The sequence below is a fragment of the Dasypus novemcinctus genome, chromosome 4, assembly GCF_030445035.2.
Source record: "Dasypus novemcinctus isolate mDasNov1 chromosome 4, mDasNov1.1.hap2, whole genome shotgun sequence".
Taxonomy (NCBI): Eukaryota; Metazoa; Chordata; class Mammalia; order Cingulata; family Dasypodidae; genus Dasypus; species Dasypus novemcinctus.
In genome coordinates this window covers 79,450,958-79,477,332 of record NC_080676.1, presented here as the reverse complement: position 1 = coordinate 79,477,332, position 26,375 = coordinate 79,450,958, and the positions used below count along the sequence as shown (strand labels likewise).

Below are 26,375 nucleotides of genomic sequence, written 5' to 3'. Positions count from 1 at the left end.
CTAGTATTACAGGATGTCTAAGAGTTGCCTCCTGGGAGCCTCCTTGTTGCTCAAATGTGGCCTCTCCCTAAGCCAAATTCAGCATATAAAGATATTACCTCCCCCAGCATGGGACATGACTCCCAGGGTAAGCCTTCCTGGCACTGAGCAATTACTACCAACCACCAGCTAGCGATGCAATTGGGAAAAGACCTTGACCAAAAGGGGTGAAAAGTAACGGCAAATGAGTTTATATGGCTAAGAGACTTCAAAGTGAGTCAGGGGAAGCAGATTTGGCTCAACTGATAGAGCATCCACCTACCACATGGGAGGTCCAGGGTTCAAACTCAGGGCCTCCTAACCCATGTGGTGAGCTGGCTCACGTGCAGTGCTGATGCATGCAAGGAGTGCCATGCCACACGGGTGTCCCCCGTGTAGGGAAGCCCCACTCGCGAGGTGTGCACCCCATAAGGAGAGCTGCCCTGTGAAAAAAATGCAGCCTGCCCAGGAGTGGCACCACACACACAGAGAGCTGATGTAGCAGGATGACGCAACAAAAAGAGACACAGATTCCCAGTGCCACTGACAAGAATACAAACAGACACAGAAAAACACATAGCAAATGGACACAGAAAAGCAGACAACTGGGGCGGGGAAAGAAATAAATTTTTAAAAATAATAAATCTTTAAAAAACAACAACAACAAAAAAAGACCTACAGTGAGTTGGGAGGTCATTCTAGAGGTTACACTTATACATATCTCAGCAGTATCTCTTTGACTGCCAAAGAGATACTACCCCAAACAGTGGGGCTCCTAAGGGCTCTGGAGACATCCAGATGCTATAATCATGGCAGGTAGCTCAGGTGTTTGATGCCTTGCCAGTGGGCCCTTCTTTGGAATTTATGTTCCCCAGAGAGACAGAATTGGACTCAGTTGTAGTTTCTCTATACATGGCTCTTCTGCCCTTCTATTTGAACCTATAATTAGAATTAGAATTGGTAAATGTATGTGCAAGAGACTTAAATCTTTGGGCTGTTTATGTGCCAGCTGGGCCCTGAATCTCAACAGTGTTGTAAAACCTACTCTCCAGTTCATTGGTCTCACCCAGGACAACTAACACGGAGATGATGGTGGACAACTACCATACCAAGGAACCGAGAGAGTCTACAACTGCAAACAAAAGAGTCCTATCCATTGGCCCTATGGGATCACAGCCCCCTCTCAATTAGAAATGGAGTGGACATCACCTCCCAGAACCCTCAGGATTGGGGAATGAACTATGGACTAAAGTTAATTTACTGGTATTCTACTATAGACTTATTGTGATTCTAGCAATGGAAGGAATTATCATGGATGTGAAGTCAGTGGCGGCTGGAGGTCCTGAGGGCAGGGAGAGGGAAAAACAAAGTGTAATACAGGGGCATTTTTGGGACTTGGAAATTGTCCTGAATGACATTATAACAACAAATACAGGCCGTTATAAATCTTGCCATAACCTACAGAATTGGGTGGGAGAGAGTGTAAACTACAATATAAACTTTAATCCACACTTAGGGGCAATGCTCCAAAATGTGATCATCAATTGCAATGAATGTACCTCACTAATGAAGGATGTTGTTTAATGTGGAAAAATGTGGGCGGTGTGGGGTGCAGGGCAAATGGGAATCCCCTATATTTTTTATGTCACATTTGTATAATTATTTTTTAAATTAAATTAAATAAAAATTTTTTAAAAAGAAAAAGAATCTACAGTTTTATCCTCAGAGAAGGAAGTGATGAAGATCAGTTGAAATTGTGGACGTAACTGACTGAAAAGCTACTTAAATAATAGCAATCACAAGCAACTCAATCTATATTGGAGGGAAGCAGACTTGGCCCAATAGATAGGGCATCCGCCTACCACATGGGAGGTCGGCAGTTCAAACCCCGGGCCTCCTTGACCCATGTGGAGCTGGTCCATGTGCAGTGCTGATGCGTGCAAGGAGTGCCCTGCCATGCAGGGGTGTCCCCCACATAGGGGAGCCCCAAATGCAAGGAGTGCGCCCCATAGGGAGAGCCACCCAGTGCAAAAGAAAGTGCAGCCTGCCCAAGAATGGCACCGCACACAAGGAGAACTGACACAACAAGATGATGCAGCAAAAAGAAACACAGGGGAAGTGGACTTGGCCCAGTGGTTTAGGGCGTCCGGCTACCACATGGGAGGTCCACGGTTCAAACCCCGGGCCTCCTTGACCCATGTAGAGCTGGCCCATGCACAGTACTGATGCACGCAAGGAGTGCCATGTCACGCAGGGATGTTCCCCGCATGGGGGAGCCCCATGCACAAGGAGTGCACCCCATAGGGAGAGCCGCCCAGCGTGAAAAAAGTGCAACCTGCCCGGGAATGGCGCCGCACACACAGAGAGCTGACACAACAAAACGACGCAACAAAAAGAAACAACAGATTCCCGTGCCGCTGACAACAACACAAGCAGACAAAGAAGAACATGCAGCAAATAGACACAGAGGACAGGCAACGGCGGGGGGGGGGGGCAGAGAGAAATAAATAAATAAATCTTTTAAAAAAAAGAAACACAGATTACAGATTCCCGGTGCCGCTGATAAGGATAAATAAAAAAAATAAATCTAAAAAAAAAAGTCTATATATATATTAAAAAAAAAAACTATATTGGAAAACTTGAAGACACTGTCCACCTGTATGCTGCCCCCAGGACTTGGTGTTATATATTCTATAGGAAGATTCTATGTGTATCCTTAAGATAAGCTTGAGCATGTTTATTTAAGCTGTATGCTCCAGGAGTAGTGATACCACTATTTTTTCTTTCTTCCAGTGTTAAGACCCGACCAGTGCGAATGCCTCCAGGTTATCAAGCGGAACTTGTAATTCAATTGGTATGGGTGGATGGTGAACCTCCCCAACAGATTACTAGTCTTGCTGTAAACTCAGCCTATGGAATGTAAGTGACTAAATGACCTTTCTAATTTATATTCTTTAATATATTTGATATATTTAGGTGTTTCTTTTAAAATACTTAAGTTAAACTCTGAATATGGAAAGAAGCCTTTCCTGGAATTTTTCTTAGTGAACTTGATGTAATAGAATTAATTTAAATATAAGCTATGGTTATTTGACTTCTTAAAAATATCAACGGTGTTAGCATCCCCTCTTTGATATAAAGAGGTTGTTAGGATATTATTGAGTTTATGCTAGACCTTGTCATTTTATCCTATATGTCTCATGCTTTTTTGTTTTTGTATTTTCTATCCTTAGCCTCCTGGTGTTTCATTTTGCATATGTTCTTCTGACTTGTCTTTTAGAGTTCACTAATTCCCTCTTCAACTGTGTCTACTCCACCCATGGAGTTCAATTTCAGTCATTTCATTTTTCAGGTCTACACCTTCCATTTATTTCTTTTTATAGTTTCTTATTCTGATCCTAAATTATCAGTTTTGTCATTTATTTTTATGAATATGTTGAATATAGTTGTATCTGGTAGCTATTTTCTATTATTTCTTAATTTTTGATCATATAGTCTCTTTATGTATGCTAGTTTTGTTTTTGGATTGAGATATAAACATTATATAAAGAACAGTATAGAGATAACTTGAGGTTCTGTATAATGCCATTTTCCTTCAGAAAGTACTTGAATTTCCTATGGCAGGCTAGGCTAAGAGACGATAAAAGACCCATACCAATATAATCCAATTATACATCATATATTTGAAGGTTGGGTTCTAATCTCTTTAAAGGTAATTTAATTCCAACTAATCCTATTCCTACACTGTAGCCCTCTATGGCATTCATATCAAATTATACTCCCACCAGCAATATTTGACAATGACTGGTTCCCCACAACCATTCTAACAATACCGTATAACCAAGTGTTTGGATCCCTTTCAATTTATTAAGTAAAAATAGTATGCCTTTATAATAATAGGCATTTCTCTTACCTTAAGGGAAACTGAACCCAGTAAAAGTGCTGTAATCTTTCTTTTTCTATTCTTTGTCCATTTATACAGAGTTGTTTGTCTTTTTCTTATATATTTCTGTAAGCTCTTTACATATTAGGGAAGTTAGATTTTTCTCTTTGATGTAATTTGCAGGTATTTACACTACTTTTATTTGCTTTATGACTTTGTTTAGAGTGGTTCTTTCCCTTGAATATCTTTTAAAGGGTTTTGTGTAATTCTATTTTTTTATTATCTTCTTTTATGGCTTTAGATATTGTGCCATAGTTAGAAAGGCATTCCTTACTCTAAGAAAATAAAAATATATTATATCTCTTAATATGTTTATTGTTTCTTTTCTATATTTAAATCCTTGCTATATCTGGAATTTATTTAGGTTTAAGGTATGAAATAGGTATTAAATTATATTTCTTTCCCAATGACCAGGTGTTGTACCAAAAACATTTACTGAATACTTCATCATTTCCCTACTAATTTGGAGTCAACTTTAATAAAATAATACATTTCCTTGTATATTTTGCTCTATTCTATACTTCTTACTCTGCTCCTAAGCTAAGTTTGATGAGCTCCAAAAGAACTCCTAGAAGCCATCAGGAAGAGGGGAATACCGAAAATAAGGAAATTAATCCTGTCTTGTGTACCTGAAGTGTACGTTACAATAGATATTGGGTGTTTGCTTCTTGACCAGAATATTCTTTGATAGGGAAGCTGACAGTAACAGTCTATAGAAGGGAAGTGAAGAAGGCAGTGTGGAATAGACTATAGCTCTTGTATTTGATATGGCAAGAATATGTGATTGTCTTTTAAACCAAGTATTAAGTATGGAAGGTGACTGAGCTCAAACCATTCCAGGGTTCCCTACCCAAGAGGTTGATCTGCAAAGTCAAGGGTATTCCAGAATTAAGAGACTGTGAAGGTACATCAACAGCTTGAGAGGCTATGGGATATTAGAATAGGTCAGTTAGAGAGCCTGTGTGTGACTATGGTCATAGTCACTAAAGAACCTCTGAAGTATCCACAGTTGTATGAGAAAGACAGCTTGGACACCTGCCCAATAGAAAACTTCATAGGCCAAAAAATTCCCAGCCCAGTCTGCTCAAGTAAACTCCACCAGGATTTTAAGGAATAAATAATACAAATATCATGCAAAATTTTCCTGAGAATTGATAAAGAGAAAATCATGATTGTAGCAGTTTGATATGGTTATGAATTCCAAAATAGATTTTGGATTACGTTTGTAATCTGATCTATTCCTGAGCCTTATTAAGTTGTGATTAGGGCTTTGATTGGGCCACATCATTAGGGCATGGCAAAGAACAGAATTAAAGGACTTTTGATGTTGGAGATTTAATGTCGGAATTTGATACTGAAGCCTTAAGCTGGAGCCCTGGGAAGTAAGCTCACAGAGGAAAGAGAAGCCAGCCCCAGGAAGAGAGGAACCCTGAGCCCAGGAAGAAGCAAGCCCTGGGATGGAATGCATTTGAACCCAGAGAGAAACAAGACCCTGGAAGGGAGGAACCCAGGAAGCTGAACCCTTGCAGCCGTCGGCATCCATCTTGCTCCAACACATGAAAATAGACTTCGGTGAGGGAAGTAACTTATGCCTTATGACCTGGTATCTGTAAGCCCCTACTCCAAATAAATGCGCTTTATAAAAACCACTCAATTTCTAGTAATTAGGATCAGCACCCCTTTGACTGACTAATACAATGAACATGCTTTTTTATGACATATATGTCATTTAACTTGATGCCAAACTTGAAAAGGACATTACAAAAAGGGAAAATTCTAAGTCCATCTCATGTATGAAGATATATGCAAAAATCCTTACCAAAATATAAACAGATCTAACAATAAGAAAATAATACATCATAACCAAGTTTGGTTACTCCAGGAATGCAAGGTTTCTCTAACATTTGAAATGAATCAATGTACTTCATCACATAAACAGAATTAAATAGAAAAATTATATGATTAAGTCAGCAGAGGCATAAAACAAAAGAACCTGATAAAATTAAACAACATTTATGATTTTAAAAAAACTATTAGCTAAGTAAAATAAGGGATGGCCCATAATCTGATAAATTGCAGCAAATATCATATTTTATGATAAAATGTCAAAAGCTTTACCTCTGGTATAAAAACCAGACAAGGAGGGCTGCTATTAGCACTTCACTTCACAGTGTGCTAGAGGACCTAACCAGGGCAATACAAAAAGAAAATGGAATCAAAGGTATAAGGATCAGAAAAGAAGGAAAAGGGAAAAAATCGTGATTGTGTGTATAAAACATTTAAACACTCAGAAATTGGGTTGTTACAAATTTAACATAAAAATTAATTATATTTCTATGTACTTGCAAAAATGATTTGAAAGTAAAATTGTATAAAAATAAAGATGCCATTTATAGTAGAAATAAAACAAAAGTTCTAGGAATATATCTAGAGAAAAGATGTTCAAGACCTCTACACAGAAAACTATAAAACAGCATTAAGATAAATTAATGAATACCCACATCTATGGAAGGCTATGCTATGTTCATGGAATGGGAAATTCAACAAAAGGATAAGATATTAATTCTCCACATACTGATCTATAGATTCACCATAATTCCAATCTAAATTTAAGCAGAATTTTTTTCCCCAGAAATTGAAATCTGGTTCTAAAATGTATAGAGAAATGCAAAGGGACAGCTAGCTGAGACAATGTTGAAGAAAAGCAGAATTAGAAGATTTATGCTACTAGCAAAATTATTAAACAAAACTATATTCTTCATCAAGGTGTTTTTGGCACAGTAGATATAAATAGACCTAAGAAAGAGACCAGTAGTAGATCCAGGCATATTTGGCAGAGTTAACCCCTCAGAGCAATGGGGGAAAAAATAGGGCTTTTTCTGCAATAAAGAGTATAGTCAATTGGATAATCATAAGGAAAACTAAAATTTGACTCTTTCCTCCCACTATACACAAAGATTCTAGAAGATATTGTAAGATAATATCTTCTTTACATTTGGTAATGTATGGAAAGATTTTTAAACAGCTTCTAAGAGTGCTAACCATAAAGGAAATCATTAAGAAAATGTTGAAAAGTGACATCATTAAAAAAGAGAAAAGGCAGGACAGAGAAGATATTTGAATCATATGTAATGGATAATGGGCTCATATCTAGAGGCTAAAAGAAGTCCCATAAATCAGTAACAATACAAACAACTCTATAAAAATATTCAGAAGGAATTTGAATGGGCATATCACAAAAGAGAATTTCTAAATGACAAAAAACAAACCTTTGAAAAAGTGTACAACCACATTAGCAATGGTAGTGCAAGCAAAGATGTTATGTTGCAGGAACTCTTACAAACTGTTGCTAAGAAGATAAATTGGTATTTTTACTTTGTGTTCTGCAGTTTAGTATATGCATGTATACATACCCTTCGACTCAACAATTTCATTTCTAGGTATATATACTCAACAGAAATCCAAGCACATGTGCACCAAAAGACAGCAGCATTATTTACAATGGCAGTTTTATATTTATAATAGTCCCAAACTAGAAATATTCACATGTCCATCAGAGTAGACTGAAGAAATAAATTGTAGTATATTCATTCAATTGAATTCTACAACAGTGAAAATAAGTGAACTCTATTAACATGAAATAATATAAGGAAAAAAGCCAGAAACCTATTAATATACACAGGTGAATTCATTCATATAAAGTTCAAAAGAAGCAAAACTAACTTTTAGTATGGGTTATCATATTTTGAGGTAGAAGAGAGAAATCATAATTGGGAAGAGCATGAGGGAACTGCTGGTAACTTTCTATTTCTTATTCCAGTGGTAGTTATGTGGGGACTTTCACTCTGTGATAATTCATTGAAATGTATGTTTATGTACATATTTATGTATGTCATACTTGAAGAAAAGGAATTTTTTGTTTTGTTTTAAAAAATTGAATAATTTCATTTCTGAGCATTTATTCCATAAATATACTCAATTTGAGTGCAAACGGACTTTTAAGTGCTTTTCTTTTTTGCATTTATAGCAGCAGAAGATTGGAAGCAACCTAATTATCTTCTAGTGATAGTCTGTTTAAATAAATTAGAGTACACACAAATATTATGAAGCCATTTTAAAAATCAGCATCTCTTTATGAATTTACATAAAATAATAGTCGAAATATATTAAGTAAACAAGTCAAGGTACAAAATACTGACTTGTAATATGTGTTTATTAGTAATATACTATGAATATTCAGTATACATTTTTAAAAATTCCAACAAATTGATAAAAGAATACCCAATTGAAAAATAAGCCAAGTATCTAAACAGACTTTTCACAGAAGAAATACAAAGGGACAATCAATATGAAAACATTCTTAAGCTTACTAGTAACAAAGGAAAAGTAAAGTATAAGGACAAAGGAATAGCAATTTTTCCCATTAGATGTTCAAATTTTTAAAATATTGCTAATAGTTACTATTAACAAAAGTTTGAGAAAATGGATCCTCTCATATACATATATTTTATCTTTTAAAATAAAACTAAGCATGGTTTATGACCTTGAAATTCTAATCTTATCAAATTTCTAACATTTCTGGAAAAAGACTCCACTTACATGCAAAATGTGTATAGAAGGATATTTCTTGCATCCTAGCTATTAGAGAAATAGTTGAAACTCATGAAATGTCCATTAATGGGAAAACAGTCAAATAAAATTGTTGCTTTTGTACCATAAAATATAATGCAATAGCTAAAGAACTCAGACAAGGAAATATCTCTAAGACATATTTTAGTGAAAACAAGAAAAATACAAAACAAACATTTGCTTGTAAAAACATAGAAAAGAGATAAGAAGGATATTTTTAAACCTGTTAATGGCAGATGTCTCTGGAAAGGGGTATGGCATACAGTAGGTTGATTAAAAGGGGCTTTCACTTTATTATTTGGATTTTTTTAGAGTGAGAATATTTTCAAGTATTATTTTTTAAACTTAAAAAAAATAAGCAAGAAGAAAAATTGACAATGTGCCTCTGAAAATTTCCTTCCTTAGGGAGTTGGAAGCATGAATTGGTAAGAGGGATCTAATGTAGAATTATCAGAGACCAGAAATAGAAAAGTTTGGATCTTTGAAAATGATCACTCTTGGGTATTTTCAGGGAAGGGGCTAATTAGTTGAGACCCTGGCTTCTTGGCAGAACTATAAGCACTAGGTGGAGCAATGATAAAATACAGGAAAACACAAATCCTTAATATAGGGGGAGAGCTATTGATTTATTCAACATATTTTTATTGTGCTCCTACTGTGTAGCAGGCACCTTTGTTGAAACTAGGAATACAACAGTGAACAAAAAAGGCAAATATATTTTCAACTTGTATTTAGTCAGGATATGTAATAATGGGGTATGTAATATACTCTGACTTAAAGTAGTTAAAAAGTTCAATAAAAATTGTTAGAGTACAGCAAGATAACTAAAAGAATAAAACGTGGGGGAAAGAGGTTGAGAAATCAGTCATTGAAGGAGTCTAATGAGATGCTTAAATGTGACTCACTTTTATTCCAAAGGTAATAGGAATTACATTGAATCTTCCCTTCTGTCATGAGAAGACAGAAATAATATCTAGATGATACAGAAGCACAGAGCTTTGGTGGTTAGGCTTACTACGGAGATCTATTTACCGAAGAAATTCTAGCTCAGACTTTTTGGGATTCAAATCCCAATTCTGCATCTTTCTTGCGGGTGAATCTTAGACAAGTAACTTGAACATTTTGTTCTTCAGTTTCCTTATATATAAAATGAGGATAAAATGTTGAGAGTATTAAATGTGTAAATTTATATAAAATATTGTACCTTACCATATCCCAGGAGGAAACACATGGCATTTGAAAATAGGTTAGTTTGAGGAGCTTTTAATAAATGATTTATGAAAATTCAGGCAAGATGTAGGGAAACAGCAAGAAATATATATTATCCCAGGGCTAGAAAGAATAGTGCTCTATTTTCACCATGAAAGAATATCTCAAAGACATGTAGTTAATTATTACACTATTTACTTGAATATCAGTAAACCACTAATAGATTTGATTTCATCTTCTAAGGCAAAAACAAGACTTATATATGAGAAAAAGAAAAAAGCAGAGAAAGGAAAACCACGGACAATTTGTAAACAATGAACTGTATGTTTTCCTTTCATTATATAAGATGCTAATAAGTTAACAGCTAGCCAGAGATCTGTCAGGGTTTCTTTTTTTTTTTTTCTTTTTAAAAATATATTTTTTATTAGAGAGATTGTGAACTTATAAAACAGTCATGCACATATGTGGAATTCCCATACAACACTCCTTTACCAAAACACCACATTGTTGTGGAACATTTGCTACAGATCAAAAGATGACATCAGATTATTGCCAACAAACCATGGTCCCCAGTGTACATTTGTAATATCCCCTTCATACCCTCCCACTATTAACATAGTACATCTTTGGCATTGATGCAAGAATATTACAGTATTGCTGTTAACTATAGTCCATAGGTTACACTAATTGTAATTTTCCCATGCTCCTCCACATTCTTACCACCTTGCAATAGTGATGTACATTTGTTATAGTTCATAGAAGGACATTCTTGCACTTGTACTATTAATGACAATTCTTATCCACCTCTGGGCTTACTATGTTATTCAGTCCCTAGATTATTCTCTAGCTTTCTTTCAACTGACATTTACATCCCTAGTCCACCCTTTTCAGCCACAATCCCATTTTAACCAGCTGTGTTAATTCTACTCACTATAATCTGTTACCATCAACTCTACCCATTTCCACACTTTTACAGTCAAGTTAATTAAAATGTCTACATACATTAAGCATCGGTACTCCTTCTCAACCCAAGCCTTATCTCCTAATAACCTATACTCTAGGTTTTAATACCATGCATTTATTCTTTCTACTTAGTTCATATTAGTGAGACCATGCAATATTTGTCCTTTTGTGTCTGGCTTATTTCACTTGGCATAATGTCTTCAAGGTTCATCCATGTTATCACGTGTCCAAATTTCAATTCTTTTTTTTTTCTTTCTGTCTTTATTTATTTTTTTAATATTACATTGAAAAAATATGAGGTCCCCATATACCCCCCACTCCCCTCACCCCACTTCTCCCCCCATAGCAACAATCTCCTCCATCATCATGAGACATTCATTGCATTTGGTGAATACATCTCTGAGCACCGCTGTACCTCATGGTCAATGGTCCACATCATAGCCCACACTCTCCCACAGTCCACCCAGTGGGCCATGGGAGGACATACAATGTCTGGTACCTGTCTCTGCAGCATCACCCAGGACAACTCCAAGTCCTGAAAACTCCTCCACATCTCATCTCTTCCTCCCATTCCCCACCCCCGTCAGCTACCATGCCACTTTCTCCACACCAATGCCACATTTTCTTCAATTACTAATCACAATAGTTCATAAAATAGAATATCAGTAAGTCCACTCTAATCCATATTCTATTCCTCCATCCTGTGTATCTTGGAATGGTTGTGACCACTCCACATCTATATCAAGAGGGAGCTTAGATTCCATATTTCTTAAAGTAAACCAATTTAAGTTACTGTTGTCTTCCCCAGGAGACCTTAGGTGTTTAACTTGTGACATATATGTAAGAGACAGTTTCTGAATTATTTTTGTCAATGTCATTTGGTAGTACTTCCATCTGAGGTATGCCAAGTCTATACCATTTCCCTTATTAGAATTTCTCAATTCTACCCTTTGTCATACTCAGCCACCAAGCTGACTGAACATGAGAAATGTAGCCTCTTTATGAATCAAGACATTAGTTGAATGGTGCCTCAGGACAGTGGGTTTGTAGCAGCATTTAAGCACCTGGATTTTAGGACAAAACCATAAGTATAATCACAATTATAAGAAATATTTGAAAATCACTTCATTCCAATATCCTAGTTGACCTAAGTCTAACCAGGAAAATAAGTTCCAAGGAGCAGTGTGATTATTAACTTCAGTTAACCTACTAGCCCTATTTTTCCACTGGTCATTGATTATTCTAACTCGTTTGAAAAATTTACTGAGGTTCAACTGTTAAGTCAGAAATTGTGAAGAGTTTGAGATTTTACTCTACTCATAAGCCAGTAAATTAGCCTACCAAAATGTCATATACATATGATTTTTATATTTATGTTTATGTTTATGCATAGACACAGAAAACAGGCTTCTTGGTCAGAAACAAAGACAGTTTATAATTCAGAGCAAAAAATAGCAGCTGGAGCAAAATCTTGCATCAGTTTCCTAAGTCCCAGCAATGGTAAGGGGCAAGTGATACCTGCATGTGCAGTGGTGTACATAAAAGAACCCCAAGTTTTAAAAACTCAGATCTTATATAGGACTGTTGGTGACCTGCCCAAACTCCCCTCTAAGAAAAGAGAGACCTTATCTTTACTTTGCCATGTAGGCAAGGGAAGAAAAGAAGAGTCTTTCTGTTTACTTCTCTCAAACATCCCCAGGGAGGAAAATGTCTTTAAATTTTATTCTCTTTATATACATATTCTCAAATTGGCTGAAATGCCTTCACTAAGAAGACCAAGGTTATGTAGAAGAGTGGGATATTAATGGAAAATTATCTACCAATAGCAGTAAGATATGTTATATAATAGACATTATCATTTAGGATTAATTTAGCCAATTCGTTTGTTAGTCCAAGAGAATATTAAAGCTTGACTTGTTTTGTCATTTCAGTTTATGATCTGAGATTAATTGAAAATCTCATTTTTGTTCAGGAATTTTTTGCTAGAGTAGATATCATGTAAAGAACCTGTTAAATTCATTGCTTGTACTCCTTTGTATATGTACCTCTACTGGGTTCTTTTTTTTAAAATAATTTATTTTTAAAAGATACATAGATTACATAAAATGTTATGAGTTCCCATATGCCCCACTCCCCACACCTCCCACTTTTCCCCCATTAACAACTTCTTTCATTAGTGAGGGACCTTCATTGCAATTGGTGAACACATTTTGGAGCATTGCCACACAGCATGGATTATAGTTTACATTGTAGTTTACACTCTCTCCTACTCCATTCTGTAGGTTTTAGCAGGATATATAATGTCCTCTATCTGTCTTTGCAATGTCATTCAGGACAATTCCAAGTCCCAAAAATGCTCCCATAATAGAGCTCTTTTTCCTTCTCACTGCCTTCGGCAACTTCAGTGGCCACTGTCTACGCATCAATGACATAATTGCTAGAATCACAATTAGTCTATTGTAGAATACCAGTACCTACTCTCTGGTTCATTGGACTTACCCAGGTCAGCTAACAGGGAGGTGAGGATGGTCAACCACCACACCAGGGAACTGAGGGTCCACAGGATGGAGGAATAAAATATGGATTAGTGTGAACTTACTGGTATTCTACTATAGAATTATTGTGACTCTAGCAATGGAAGAAATTATATCATTGATGTGGAAACAGGGGCTGCGGGAGTTGCTGAAGGCAGGGAGAGGGAAAAAGAGGTGTGATATCGGGGCATTTTCAGGACTTGGAGTTGTCCTCTATTATATTGCAGTGACAGATGCAAGACATTGTATATCCTGCCATAACCCACTGAATGGACTGGGAGAGAGTGTAAACTTCAGCATAAACTATAATCCATGCTGTGTGGCAAGGCTCCAAAATGTACTCATCAAATGCAATGAATGTACCACACTAATGAAAGGAGTTGTTCATGTAGGAGGAGTGGGGGGTGTGGGGAGTGGGGTATATGGGAACCTCTTATATTTTTAATGTAATATTTTGAGTGATTTATGTATCTTTAAAAAAAGATTTAAAAAACAATAGAGAAAAAGAAAAAAGAATACTAGTAAGTCTACGCTAGTCCATATTTTATTTCCCAGTCCCGAGAATTCTGGGATGGTGATGCTCACTCCACCTCTAATTGAGAGGGGTCTTTGATTCCCATATGGCTGATGTGTCGCAATTTGACACTGCTATCGTTTTTTTACCAGAATGAGGCATCTCTCAGGCCGGTGGGCTCGAACTAGTTGGCCCTCGGGGAGTGAGGACGGATACAGAGACTATGCACACTCCGGAGACAGGGTTCTGGACCAAGTCTAACTTTATTACGTAGGAACAGCAATTTATAGTTCAGGGCAATAGGGAAGGGGGGCTAGGTGGCATTAGATTGGTGGGGGTGAGTATAGGAGACAGGTAAGCTATGGCGGACGGTTAGGTTGATCACGTAAGCTGAGCTTTTTTGTGCCATATTGCCTGATTGGTGGGGATCAAACAAAGGGAGAGGGGCTCGGAGAGGAGGAAGAAGACGTGGTGTAGCTGGACAGGGTCTGGTTGCCATTCTGTCTGACCTCGTAGTCAACGGCCATTTTTTTTAGCTGTGTGGTTGCCTTAGAGACAGCGTGTTGGCAACTGATGAGCTATGCCTTGTCGGCTGTGCACAGGATGCTCTTGGGAGCTTTTATTCCTCCTACACTGATGGATGGGGCTCTCTTGCTTGCACTTGTAGAATCTTGGTTCTTTGTGTGGTGGTGGTTCATCCTCACCTCCTTGTTGTCCTAGGTGAATCCAATGAATTGGAGAATAGGTATTGCAACTCTGCTGAGGCTCAGGGCCCCTCTGGCATATGGACAGCCCAGAGAATTCAAGTCTCTTGGATGTACACCTACCAACTCCAGTGTCAACCATAGGTTCAATAAAAGGAACAGAAGTGGCACGTGTGGAGAAGTCACATCAGAGTCCAACTCAGTCACATTTTGGAGCAAAAGCTCCAAAGTAGGGCCCACTGGCAAGGCACCAAAATCTGGAGCTATGTGCCATGACCATAGGACCTGGGTGTCTCCAGAGCCCTCAGGAGCCCCACTATTTGGGGTAGTACCTACTTTGGCTCTCTTGAGATCCTGCTGAGATGTGCATAAACATTACTTCTCTGAAACCTCCTGACTCATTTTGAAGTCTCTTAGCCATATAAACTCATTTTTCTTTACCATTTCCCCCTTTATTCAAGGTCTTTTTCCAGTTGTATTACTAGCTGATACTTGGTAGTAATCCCTCAGTGCCAGGGAGGCTCATCCCTGGGAGTCATGTTCCACACTGGGGGGAAGGTAATGCATTTATATGCTGAATTTGGCTTAGAGAGAGGCCACATTTGAGCAACATGGAGGTTCTCAGGAGGCAACTCTTAGGCACCCTACGACACTAGGCTAAGTTGCAATTTCAAGAGCAAAAGGCTCATAGTCATCAGTATCAAGAGCCCATTAATGAACCATCCTTTTTCACTGATCTTTGCTCCTGTACTTGGGGGATTGTTGCTGTTCCATTAGGGAATGTGGCAGAGCTCCCCAGGTTGGGGATTCAGTATTCTTTCAGTTGTGTTCCAATATTTGTACATCCCTTGTAACAAATGTACCATCCACATGTAAAAAGGTCATTAATAGGGAAGTGGCAAAAGGGGGAGGATGTTGGGTATATAGGAGTCCCCTATATTCTATATGTGACTTTACTGTGACCTAAAACTTCTTTGAAGACATAATGAAAAAAAAGACACTTAGGAAAAAATGGAAGAAATTGCCACTGTACATACAGGACAACAGTTATTACAGTGATGAAAGGCAAAACATTAGAAAATGTATTTAATATTTTTCATTTTTTAATATGTCAATTTCTTTTAGTTTTAGTTTTTCTAAATTATTATGTATTTCATTTCTTATATTTAAACCTATCATTACTAACTCATTTTCCTCTTACTTGAATTTGGCAATATACTTGGCTTCATTTTTGAAGAAGTTTTGGATCACAGAAGGGTTACAACTAGGGTAAGGGAAGAGCATTGGTATGGGGTGTCAGTGATGTGAGACACATGAGAGGAAGTTCACCTGGGAATACATATAAGGTATATAAATATGTTCTACTGGATTCTTAATAAAATGTGAATAACAGTGTTTTCTTTGAATTGGTAGACATCGTATAATTTAATAATTGAAAATTGGACTTAACTATTTCAGTGCATTTTCTAAGAACAAGGGCATTTTCATATGCCATAAGCATAGTACTTTTATTAAAATCAAGAAAATCAACATTGTTTCAGTTCTGTTACTTATTTCATGGATCATGTTCAATTTCTATAGTCCCAATAATGTCATTTTATTATTATCACATTTCTCAAGAGAAATATTGAGAGATTTATTATAGGCACTGACTCACACACCCTAGGGATTGGCAAGTCTGAAGTCTGTAGGGCAGGTCACAAGTTGGAAAAAAACTCGATGAAGGGGATATTGAATTCCCCAGGAGAAACTGGCTCTCTGGAGTAGAGAAAGAATGAACTAATGAAGTCATTGAGTTCTTCCTTTAGGGCCTTCAAATGATTGGATGAGGAGTCTTCTCTCATTGTTCAAGGCAATTTCCTTTGTTGATTGTAATTAGCCAATCAACTACCAATTTACATCCATGAAATGCCCTTGCAATACAAGGCCAGGGCTTTCTTGACCAAACAGATGGACACCATAACTTAGCCAAATTGACACAAGAAATTAACCATCACAGTCATTTATAGTTATTTTTCCCAAAATAGAAACCTATCCAGGATCATACAGTTTATTTAGTTTTTATTTCTCTTTAATACTGTTTAATCTGGAACAGTTTCTCAGAATTTGTTTTTCTTAACCTTGATATTTTTTGAGGTGACAAACCAGTTATTTGATTTAATGTCTCTCAGTTTGGGTTTGCCTGATGTTTACTCATGATTAGAATCAAATTAGTTATTTTGACAGGAAAAGCACAGAAATGAGATCCATGATGATGGTTTGTACCAAAATTAGTAATGTTCATTTTGATTGCTTGGTTAAGATAATGTCTACCTGATTTCTTCACTATTAAGGTATTATTTTCCCTTTGTAACTTATATTTGGGAAATTTTGTAAACATCCTGCTTCTCATCAAACTTCTACCCATTAATTTAACATCCGTTCTACTGTTAAGAAATTATAACTTTCTCTTTTGTATAAATATTTATATATTCATATATTTATATCAATATAGAGTCATGGATTTGTATTTTATTCAATGAGTTAAAATCCATACTCTTGTTTGTTATGTTTTTAACTATAGTCCATAGTATTGTTTAGGGTTCACTGTGTAGTTCCATGGATTTAAATTTTTTTTTATTTTGTTACCATATATACAATCTAACATTTATCCTTGTAATCACATTCAGATGTACATTTCATTGCTGTTAATTACTTTCAAACTGTTGTTCTACCAACACCACCAACCATTACCAAAATATTTCCAAATAGGAACCCTGTTTATTTTAAACTTTAACTTCCCATTACCTGTCCCTGGTAACCTATATTCTAGATTCTGACTCTATGAGTTTGTTTATTCTAATTGTTTCAAATCAGTGAGATCATATGATACCTGTTTTTTTATGTCTGACTTATTTCACTCAACATGATGTCTTCATGATGCAACTACGTGGATGAACCTTGAAGACATGATTTGTTATTTTAAGGCTCAAATTGTCCCAGATTTGACCATTGTGAGTCTCATCAAGATGGTTTCTATGTTCTTTTGATATGTCTCCATCTATTTTTAAGCACTTTATATTCTGGGAAAACAAGATGGTCCATTCTTATCTTGTAGATCCCTTGCCCTAGTCCTGGAATCAACTTTCCTGCTTCCTTTTATTAGAGAATGCTATTTAGCATTTGGACCTTTTGTATTGGTATCATTGTTTCTAGACTCTCAGTATACAGAGTCATAAAGCTAGGGAAAATTTTTATATATAAAATAATATATATGCATTATTTGTTTGTGTGTAATGAATCAGTGTTCAGTCCTTTTATTGTTCAGAATCATATACACCACAATTTGATGTGCATTTAGGTTATTTCCATTTGAGGAAGCACCTATGAATACCTGTACAAGTATACCTGTACAAGTTTGGGGTTATATAGATTTTTATTTCTATTCATAAATACCTAGGATTGAGATTGAAGGGTCATTGATAAATGTATGTTTACTTATTATAAGAAACTTCCAAAGATTTGTTCAAATCTTTTACCCATTGTTGGTCTTTTTATTATTTAATGTAGGAGTTTTAAAAATCAAATTCTATATATATATTATACAGAATATGTATTTTTCAGATACATATATTGCTAATGTTTTCACCCAATATGTGGCTTGCCTATCCTGTTTTGTTGTTTTGTGTGTGTGTTTTAACCTAGGTAGCAGGTGTTGAACCCAGGATGTTGTACATGGGAAGCAGGCACTCAACCACTGAGCTATATCTGCTCCCCAATAAGAGTTGTTTTTTTTTTCATTTGGTTGGTTGTTTTGTTTTTAAGAAGTACCAGGAATCAAACCTAGAAACTCATACTTGGGAAGCAGGCACTCAACCACTTGAGCAACATCCACTTCCTGCCTATCCATTTTTTTTGTAGGTTGGTATTATAACATTTATTAAAATAATGTTATGGCTTAATAGGAACAGCAAAGAACAAAGGAATTAAAATGCAACCTATGTAAAATTCTAACTAAAATCCAAGCATGTCTAATGTATTAATTTATTAACTAACTAAAAGCCCAAAAAAAGACAATACACCCAATATAATAAAGTACCGCAAAACAATTGGCAATTTTCAGTTATCAAAATTGTGAATTTTGCATTTTGTATCATTTTCTCAATCAAGAAAAAAAATTCTTTTTGAATGTTATATAACATATATAAAAAACAAGATAGAATAATACATTATAAACTTGTAACAATGGCTGTAAATACATTATCTTACATGTTTCTCATAGGCAATAGGTTGGTTATGGTATGTACATAGCATGAAACTACTACTAAGATAAGGAAGAATAGACAAAAATATTATATATGTTAGCTGTATAGTCATATACAAGCAACACTCCCTTCTACCCACTCTAAAAAAAATTGCATAATACTGTTGTCAGAAAAAATGTCTTAAAAACTACATATTTTAGTAAGAAATGAATTCAATAGTGAATGATAATACTGAGAACCAGGGCATTCAGAGATTTCAAAAGTCATGCTTTTTTCCAGTTGATCCAAAATTTTGTCAACTAAATTTTCAAAAATTTGTTCAGAGCCACCATTACTCATAAATGTCACACATTTATTTCATATATTTACTTTCTCCCAATAAAAGACCTTTCATAAACATCTAAAATGTCCAGGTGTAACATAGTTGAGATGAAACTGGATCAAATACTGGTATAGATTGTTTTGTTTTTTTAATTTATTGAAGTATATCACTCATACACAAACATACATACACAATAAGTGTATAGTAAGAGTTGTGAACTTACAAAACGAACATATATAACATCGTAAGGGACTCTCATATCTCACCCTACCACTAATACCTTGCATTTTTTTAAAAGATTTATTTTATATATTTCTCTCCCCTTTCCCCCCATTGTCTGCTCTCTGTGTCCATTTGCTGTGTGTTCTTCTGTATCCACTGCATTATCCGGAGACACTGGGAAACTGAATCTCTTTTTTTGTTGCATCATCTTGCTGCATCAGTTCTCCATGTGTGCAGCGCCACTCTTGGGCAGGCTGTGCTTTTTTCACATAGGGCGGCTCTCCTTGCGGGTCACACACCGTGCATGTGGGTACCCCTACATGGCACAGCACTCCTTGCATGCAGCAGCACTGCATGTGGGCAAGCTTACCACACTGGTCAGGAGGCCCTGGGGATCGAACCCTGGATCCTCCATATGGTAGGCAGATGAGCCATGTCTGCTTCCCTACCTTGCATTGTTGTTAAACATTTTTAGCTAATGATTAAAGAGCATTGTCAAAATATTACTATTAACTACAGTGCTTTTCCTCCAACCCATCCTATTAATATTATTATCTTTATGTCATTTATATATGAACGTACATAAACAGTAAGTGTATACTGAAAGTTGTGAACTTACAAAGCAAACATGCATATCATCATACAAGGTTCCCATACCTCAACCCTCCACCAACACCTTGCATTGTCATGAGACATTTGTTACAAATTATGAAAGATTGTTCCCAAATCTTACTACTAATTATAGTCCTTATCTTACATTTGGTGTATTTTCCTCCCAACTCACCCTATTATTTTTTTTATATATATTTTTTATGACAAAAGTTGTAAACTTATAAAACAACCATGCACATGTGCAGAATTCCCAACCAACACCCCTCTATCAACACCCCACACTGTGGTGGAAAATTTATTATACATAAGATAATATCATCTGATTGTTACCAAATCCATAGTGTACATATGGCACACATTTTCCATACTGCCCCATTATCAACACAGTATATCTTTGGCATAGATGCAAGAATATTATATTATTACTGCTAACCACAGTCCACAGGTTCCTCTATTTGTATTTTTCCCATGCTTCTTCACATTCCCACCACCCTGCAGGAGTGTTATACATTTGCTCTAACTCACAAAGGACACTTTTGCATCTCTATCATCAACCACAATTCTCATCCACCTCTAGATTCACTGTGCTACTCTAGCATTCTGTCAATTGGCATTTACATCCCTAGACTACTATTTTAAGCCATATCTCCATTTATAAACTAGCTGTTACTCACTATTTTTTTTAATTTTATTTTATTTATTCATTTTTAAAAAAATATTACATTGAAAAAATATGAGGTCCCTATTCACCCCCACCTCCCCCACCCCACCACTCCCCCCACAGTAACACTCTCCCCCATCATTAGGACACATCCATTGCTTCTGTGTTACTCACTATTAGCTACCATCTACTCTATACATTTCCACACTTTTACAGGAAAGCTAATTAAAACTTCTACATACATTAAACATCAATAGTCCATCTCAGTCCTCCTCTTATCTCCTTTAAGAATCCACCTCCTACCACCAGGTCTTGGAGTTATTTTCCAATTTCTTCTAGAAGCTTTATGGTTCTTGCTTTTATTTTTAGGTTTTTGATCCATTTTGAGTTAATTTTTGGATAAGGTGTGAGATAGGGGTGCTCTTTCCTTCTTTTGGCTATGAATATGTAGTTCTTTCAACACTATTTGTAGAATGGACTGTTCTGCCCTAGCTGGGTGGGTTTGACAGGCTAGTCAAAAATCACTTGACCATACATGTAAGGGTCTGTTTCTGAACCATCAGTTTGGTTCCATTGGTCTATGTGTCTGTCTTTATGCCAGTACCATGCTATTTTTACCACTTTACCTAGGTAATATGATTTAAAGTCTGGTGATGAATGTTTGCTTTTTCTTTTTAAGATGTTTTTGGCTATTCAGGACTCCTTACCCTTCCAAATAAATTTGATAATCATGTTTTCAATTAAAAAAAATGCTGGTGCAATTTTCATCGAGATTGCATTGAATCTGTATATCAGTTTGAGTAGAATAGATATCTTAATTACATTTAGTCTTCGAATTCATGAGCATAGAATGTTGTTACAGTTATTTAGGCCATTTTTTATTTCTTTTAACATTGAGTTGCAGTTTTCTGAATACAAGTGCTTTATATTATTGGTTAAGTTTATTTCAATTTGAGTTTTATCTGTCATATTTTATTTTCACCACTCTTTTGACACTTTTAATTACTTTTATTGATAGACTATTCATTTCTTGGCTCTCTTCCAGGCCTCTCTCTCTTGTCTTTTCTTTTCAGGCTCTAGCACACTCTTTAGTATTTCCTGTCCTTTCTTCTCAGGCTCTAGCACACCCTTTAGTATTTCCTGAAAATCTGATCTCTTGGTTAGAAATTCTCTCAGTTTCTGTTTATCTGTGAATGTTCTATTCTTGCCCTCATTTCTGAAAGACAGACTTGCTGGATATAAGATGCTTGGCTGGAAGTTTTCTCTTATAGTATCTTAAATATATCACACCACTCTCTTCTTGCCTCCATGGTTTCTGGTGAGAAATCAGCTCTTAATCTTATTGGGTGTCCCTTATATGTTATGCATTGCTTTTCTCTTGCTGTTCTCAGAATTCTCTGTTTGTCTTTGGCATTTGACATTCTGATTAGTATGTGTCTCAGAGTTGGTCTATTTGGATTTTTTCAGATGGAAGTATGCTGTGCTTCTTGGACATGGTTATCTATGTCCTTTAATTGGGTTGGAAAATTTTCTACCATTATTTCTTCAAGTATTCCTTCTGCCCCTTTTCCCTTCTCTTCTCCTTCTGGGATACCCATGAGACATATGTTTGCATGTATTTTGCTGTCATTTATTTCCCTGAAACTTTGTTCAATTTTTTCCATTCTTTTCTTCATCTGTTCTTTTGTATGTTCACTGTCAGAGGCCATTTCTTCAAGCTCACCAGTCCTTTCTTCTGCCTCTTCAAATCTGCTGTTATATGATTCCAGTGTTTTTAAAATTTCATTTATTGTGTCCTTCATTCCCATCAGATCTCCTATTGTTCTTGTATGCTTTCAATTTCTTCTTTTTGCTCTTCCAATATCTTCTTAATATCCTTATTCTCATTAGCCAACTCATTGAATTTATTAAGGAGATTTGTCTGAACATCTGTGATTAGTTGTCTCAACTCCTTTGTGTTATCTGGAGGCTTATCTTATTCCTTTAACTGGGCCATATCTTCCTGTTTCTTGGTGTGGATTGTAATTTCTTACTGGTGTCATGGCATCTGGCTTACTAGAGTATTTATTCTGGGTATGGTTTTTCCCTTTAATTTTGGGCCTCCTGCCTTTTCTCCCTTGCTGGTTGTGCAGTAGGACCCAGGGATGTAGTTGATGCTATAAGCTATGGGAGCTCAAGCTGCTCTCATTGCACCAGGAACCAATGAAGCTTCTCCTGACTTTCTCCTTTGCCAGGACTAGGGACAGAATCACAGCTCTGTGGAATAATCCAAGACATGCAGGCCTAGGCTATAGTTGCCCAGAGAGACTGATGAAGCTTCATGTCCCTTTCTTCCCTACCTGGGGGGGCACAGAATTGCAGGTGTGGGCAGCTATCTATGCAGTGTGGGTCCAAAATGACCACCATTGACCTGGTAGACTTCTGCTTAGTCTGTGCCATCCAAAGTTACCTGCAGTTACCTAGATAGGCTGGTGCTGTCCGGCTCCTCCCTGCCCGAGGTATAGATGAAGCCTAGCCTAGGGCTGCAGGGCGATCTGGGTGAAAGAAACCAGTTCCTACTGTCACTGTGATTTTCAGTCAGCCCTGCTTCCCCTCATGTTGGGGATAGAGTCAAAATGGCTGCCACCAGCCTTTTTCTGACTTTGACACATTCAAACTTTAGCTTTTCTTAGGGTTATACCTTAGCCAGCTGAGTCTACTAATCAGTAGCTAGAATCAGTGGCCAACCATCTCTCCCATCCCTGTCTTTAGGAAATGGAGCTTACAATTCCAGCAACAGAACAGCTCCTGCAGTGGTTTGTGCTGCCAAAGTAGGGTAATCACTGTCCTCCATGGCTTGGCCTGTAATTTCCCAGAAAGGCTGGTGCAGGTTCCTCCAGCTTCCTCCCTGCTGGAGGTGGGGCAGGGCTTAGGTTAGAGCTGCAATCTGATCTGGATGGAAGGAAGCTTATCCCTACCAGCACTGGGATTTTCAGTCTGCCCTGCTTCCCCTCGTGCCAGGTGTGGAGTTAACGTAGCAGCTACTGGCCTCTTTCTGACTTGGATAGGTTCAAACTTCAGCTATTTTTAGAATTATACTTTAGTCCACTGAATTTATTCATCCGTAGTTGAAGTTGGTACCCAACCCTCTCTTCCTCCCCCAGTTTTGGGAAGTGGAGCTTCCAATTCCAGCCACAAAACTGCATCTTGTACCTCCAGGGGAGGAATGGCACCAAACTCCATGGTATGGAGTGCTCTACTTAAAAATCCTCTCTGTAGATGGGCAGTCTCCTTCCATTCCTTCAAGGATGTTGCAGGATGCCCTTCTGGTCTCCTGGTGCCCCCAAACAGGTGCTTCAGCTAGCTCCAGATAGCCTTGGGTGATTACTAACTGCCCTGTATCAGGAGCTGACTCTAGGAGCTCCTTACTCTGCGGCCATCTTGCTGATTGTCTTACCAGTATTGTTTTTAACAACTATCACCTCAAATGTTTGAGTATCTCAAATTTATTCAAACAACCAAACAAATAAAAATCAAAATAGTACAGCAAATATTGTAAATAAATCAAAACAACTGTATGTGTAACAGAAAGACGAAGCAGTGGTGTGTTAAACTGAAGCTAGCTGAGTTCAAAACAATGAATGTCTATTGCATAGTAAACAAACTGAAAATTGTTTCCAAGTGGGACAAGATGCAGGATGAAGTCACCATATAGGTGCATTCCTGAGCTTCCTGCTGACCTTTGACTGTAAGGCCATGAAGGTATATCAGAGTGAATGAGTTGATAAATTGGTAATTCACTGTCACCCGATATTTGCCATGTCTAGTACTGGGGAGTTAGCAATTATTTACTCAGGTATTAAGATGTACCTGCCTGCCCATTTTAAATGGTACCTTTCTATAAGCAGATTTAAATTTTGCAGTAGCTCAACTTATAAACTTTTTCCTTTTTTTAAATTGCATTTTGGATCTTTCTAAGAAATCTTTGCCTACTCCAGGGTTTTTTTAATAGCTGCAAATTTATATATCTATGACCAATCTCAAATTATTTTTGAGTATGATGTATAGGACCTGTCCTTTTTGTTCCATATGAACTCAGTTTTTCCAGTACAATTTGATAAAAAAAGATCTTCTCTTCTCCTTTGAATTCCTTTGGTGCATTTGTAAAAAATCAAATTCAGGTTTATTTCTGAACCCTTTATTCTCTTCCATTAATGTATAGTTTTCCCTTATGTCATTACCATACTGTCTTGACTGCTGTAGCTTTGAAGACTGCTGTAAATTCTTCAATTTTTTTCTACTTCTTCAAAACTGTCTTGACTATTCTAAGTCATTTGAGTTGCCATGTACCTTTTAAAATTACTGGGATTATGATTGGGAGTGCTTTGAATCCATAACAGATTTTCGGAGAATTCCCATGGTAACAATATTGAGTCTACCGACCCATAAACATGTATAAGCACTACATTTATTTAGGCATCTTTAATATCTCTCAGAAATGTTTTGTAGTTTTGCAAGTGTTCTGGTCTTATATGTACTTTGTTAAAAAGTTCCCTAAGTGCAGTCAAGATTCTCGTTATTCATAGTGGTTGTCCTATAAATTTACTGCAAACACTGAATTAGCAAGATTGAACTATAACCCTTAGGGAAAATAGATTCCTGCAAACTTCTGGTCACAACATTTTCTCAGCCAGTCAATTTATAACCTTGTTTTATATGTCTTTATTTAAAGACACCTTATATCTCTGCTTTCTCCTTAGATTTGCATACATTGACTCCCAATGAAATTCTTTGTTTCACCATCCTTTTAGAGACACTTGATTCCATCTAAAAATCATTGGCTTCAGAACGCTTTAGAGTATCATTTAAACAAACTCTATGAACATAAATTTAAGCATATTTAATCATAAATCATATGGGAGGAGCAGAAAATTAGAGTTCATTAAATAAGGTACTGATTCATTAACATTGAACTCTTGCCTGAGGAAGGGTTCTATACTATAATAAGAACTATAACTCATGCCTGAAGGAAGTCTTGTTAGATCTCAGCTGGAATCATGTGCGTAATGCACCTCAAATTTTTCACTCTTCTGTGCGTATCTGTGAATGGCCATGAAAGCACTATTTATACTGATTTGGTGGTTGGAATTAAATTTTAGTGAGTAGGCAAATTCACAATTAGGGAATCAACTGTATTTCATAAATTTTGATGCTTTTGTAAATGTAATTACTTTTAAATTTAATTTTCCAATTGTTAATTACTGGTATTTAGAAACATGAGTGTTTTTGTATATTTAACATATATCCCTGACCTGTTAATATACTTTCTGGTCCCTTAGTTGCATTATGGATTCTTTAAGATTTTCTACTAGTCAACCATGTCTCCATGGTAGAAATCAATTCCACTTTTGACTCTACAGTCTTTATGCTTTTCTTGTCTTACTATTATTGCTAGGATCTCCAACACAATGCTAAATAGACATAGTGAGAATGGACATTCTTGTTCTTTTCCCAACCTTAGGGGTTAAGTGTTCAATATGGTTAGCTGTAGATTTATCACAAATCCCTTTTAATTCTAGTTTGTTGAATTTTTTTTATCATGAGTAACTTCTGGATTTAGTTGAATTCTTTTACTGTCTTTATTAAGATTGTCATATAGTTTTATCCTTTTTTATATTAGTCTGGTGAATTACACTGATTAATTTTCAAAGGATAAACCATGACTGCATTCTTAGGATAAATCCCACTTGGTCATGATGTATTGCCCTTTTTATATGTTACTCTCATTGATATGGCAATATTTTGTTCCCACTACTAAGTG

General features: G+C 36.5%; 1 protein-coding gene across 21 annotated transcripts in view; it reads left to right on the top strand.

Moving 5' to 3' along the window:
- STXBP5L (syntaxin binding protein 5L) overlaps positions 1-26,375 on the top strand; it is a 441,734-nt gene that overhangs the window by 310,086 nt on the left and 105,273 nt on the right. For all 21 annotated transcript variants that reach the window (XR_011648662.1, XR_011648664.1, XR_011648663.1 and 18 more), the window contains exon 18: positions 2,812-2,937. Coding sequence is in view for 18 of the 21 variants with exons in the window: in XM_071214767.1 (XP_071070868.1) it covers positions 2,812-2,937 (126 nt within the window). In the remaining 3 variants the exon portion in view is untranslated. The remainder of the gene's footprint in view (positions 1-2,811; positions 2,938-26,375) is intronic.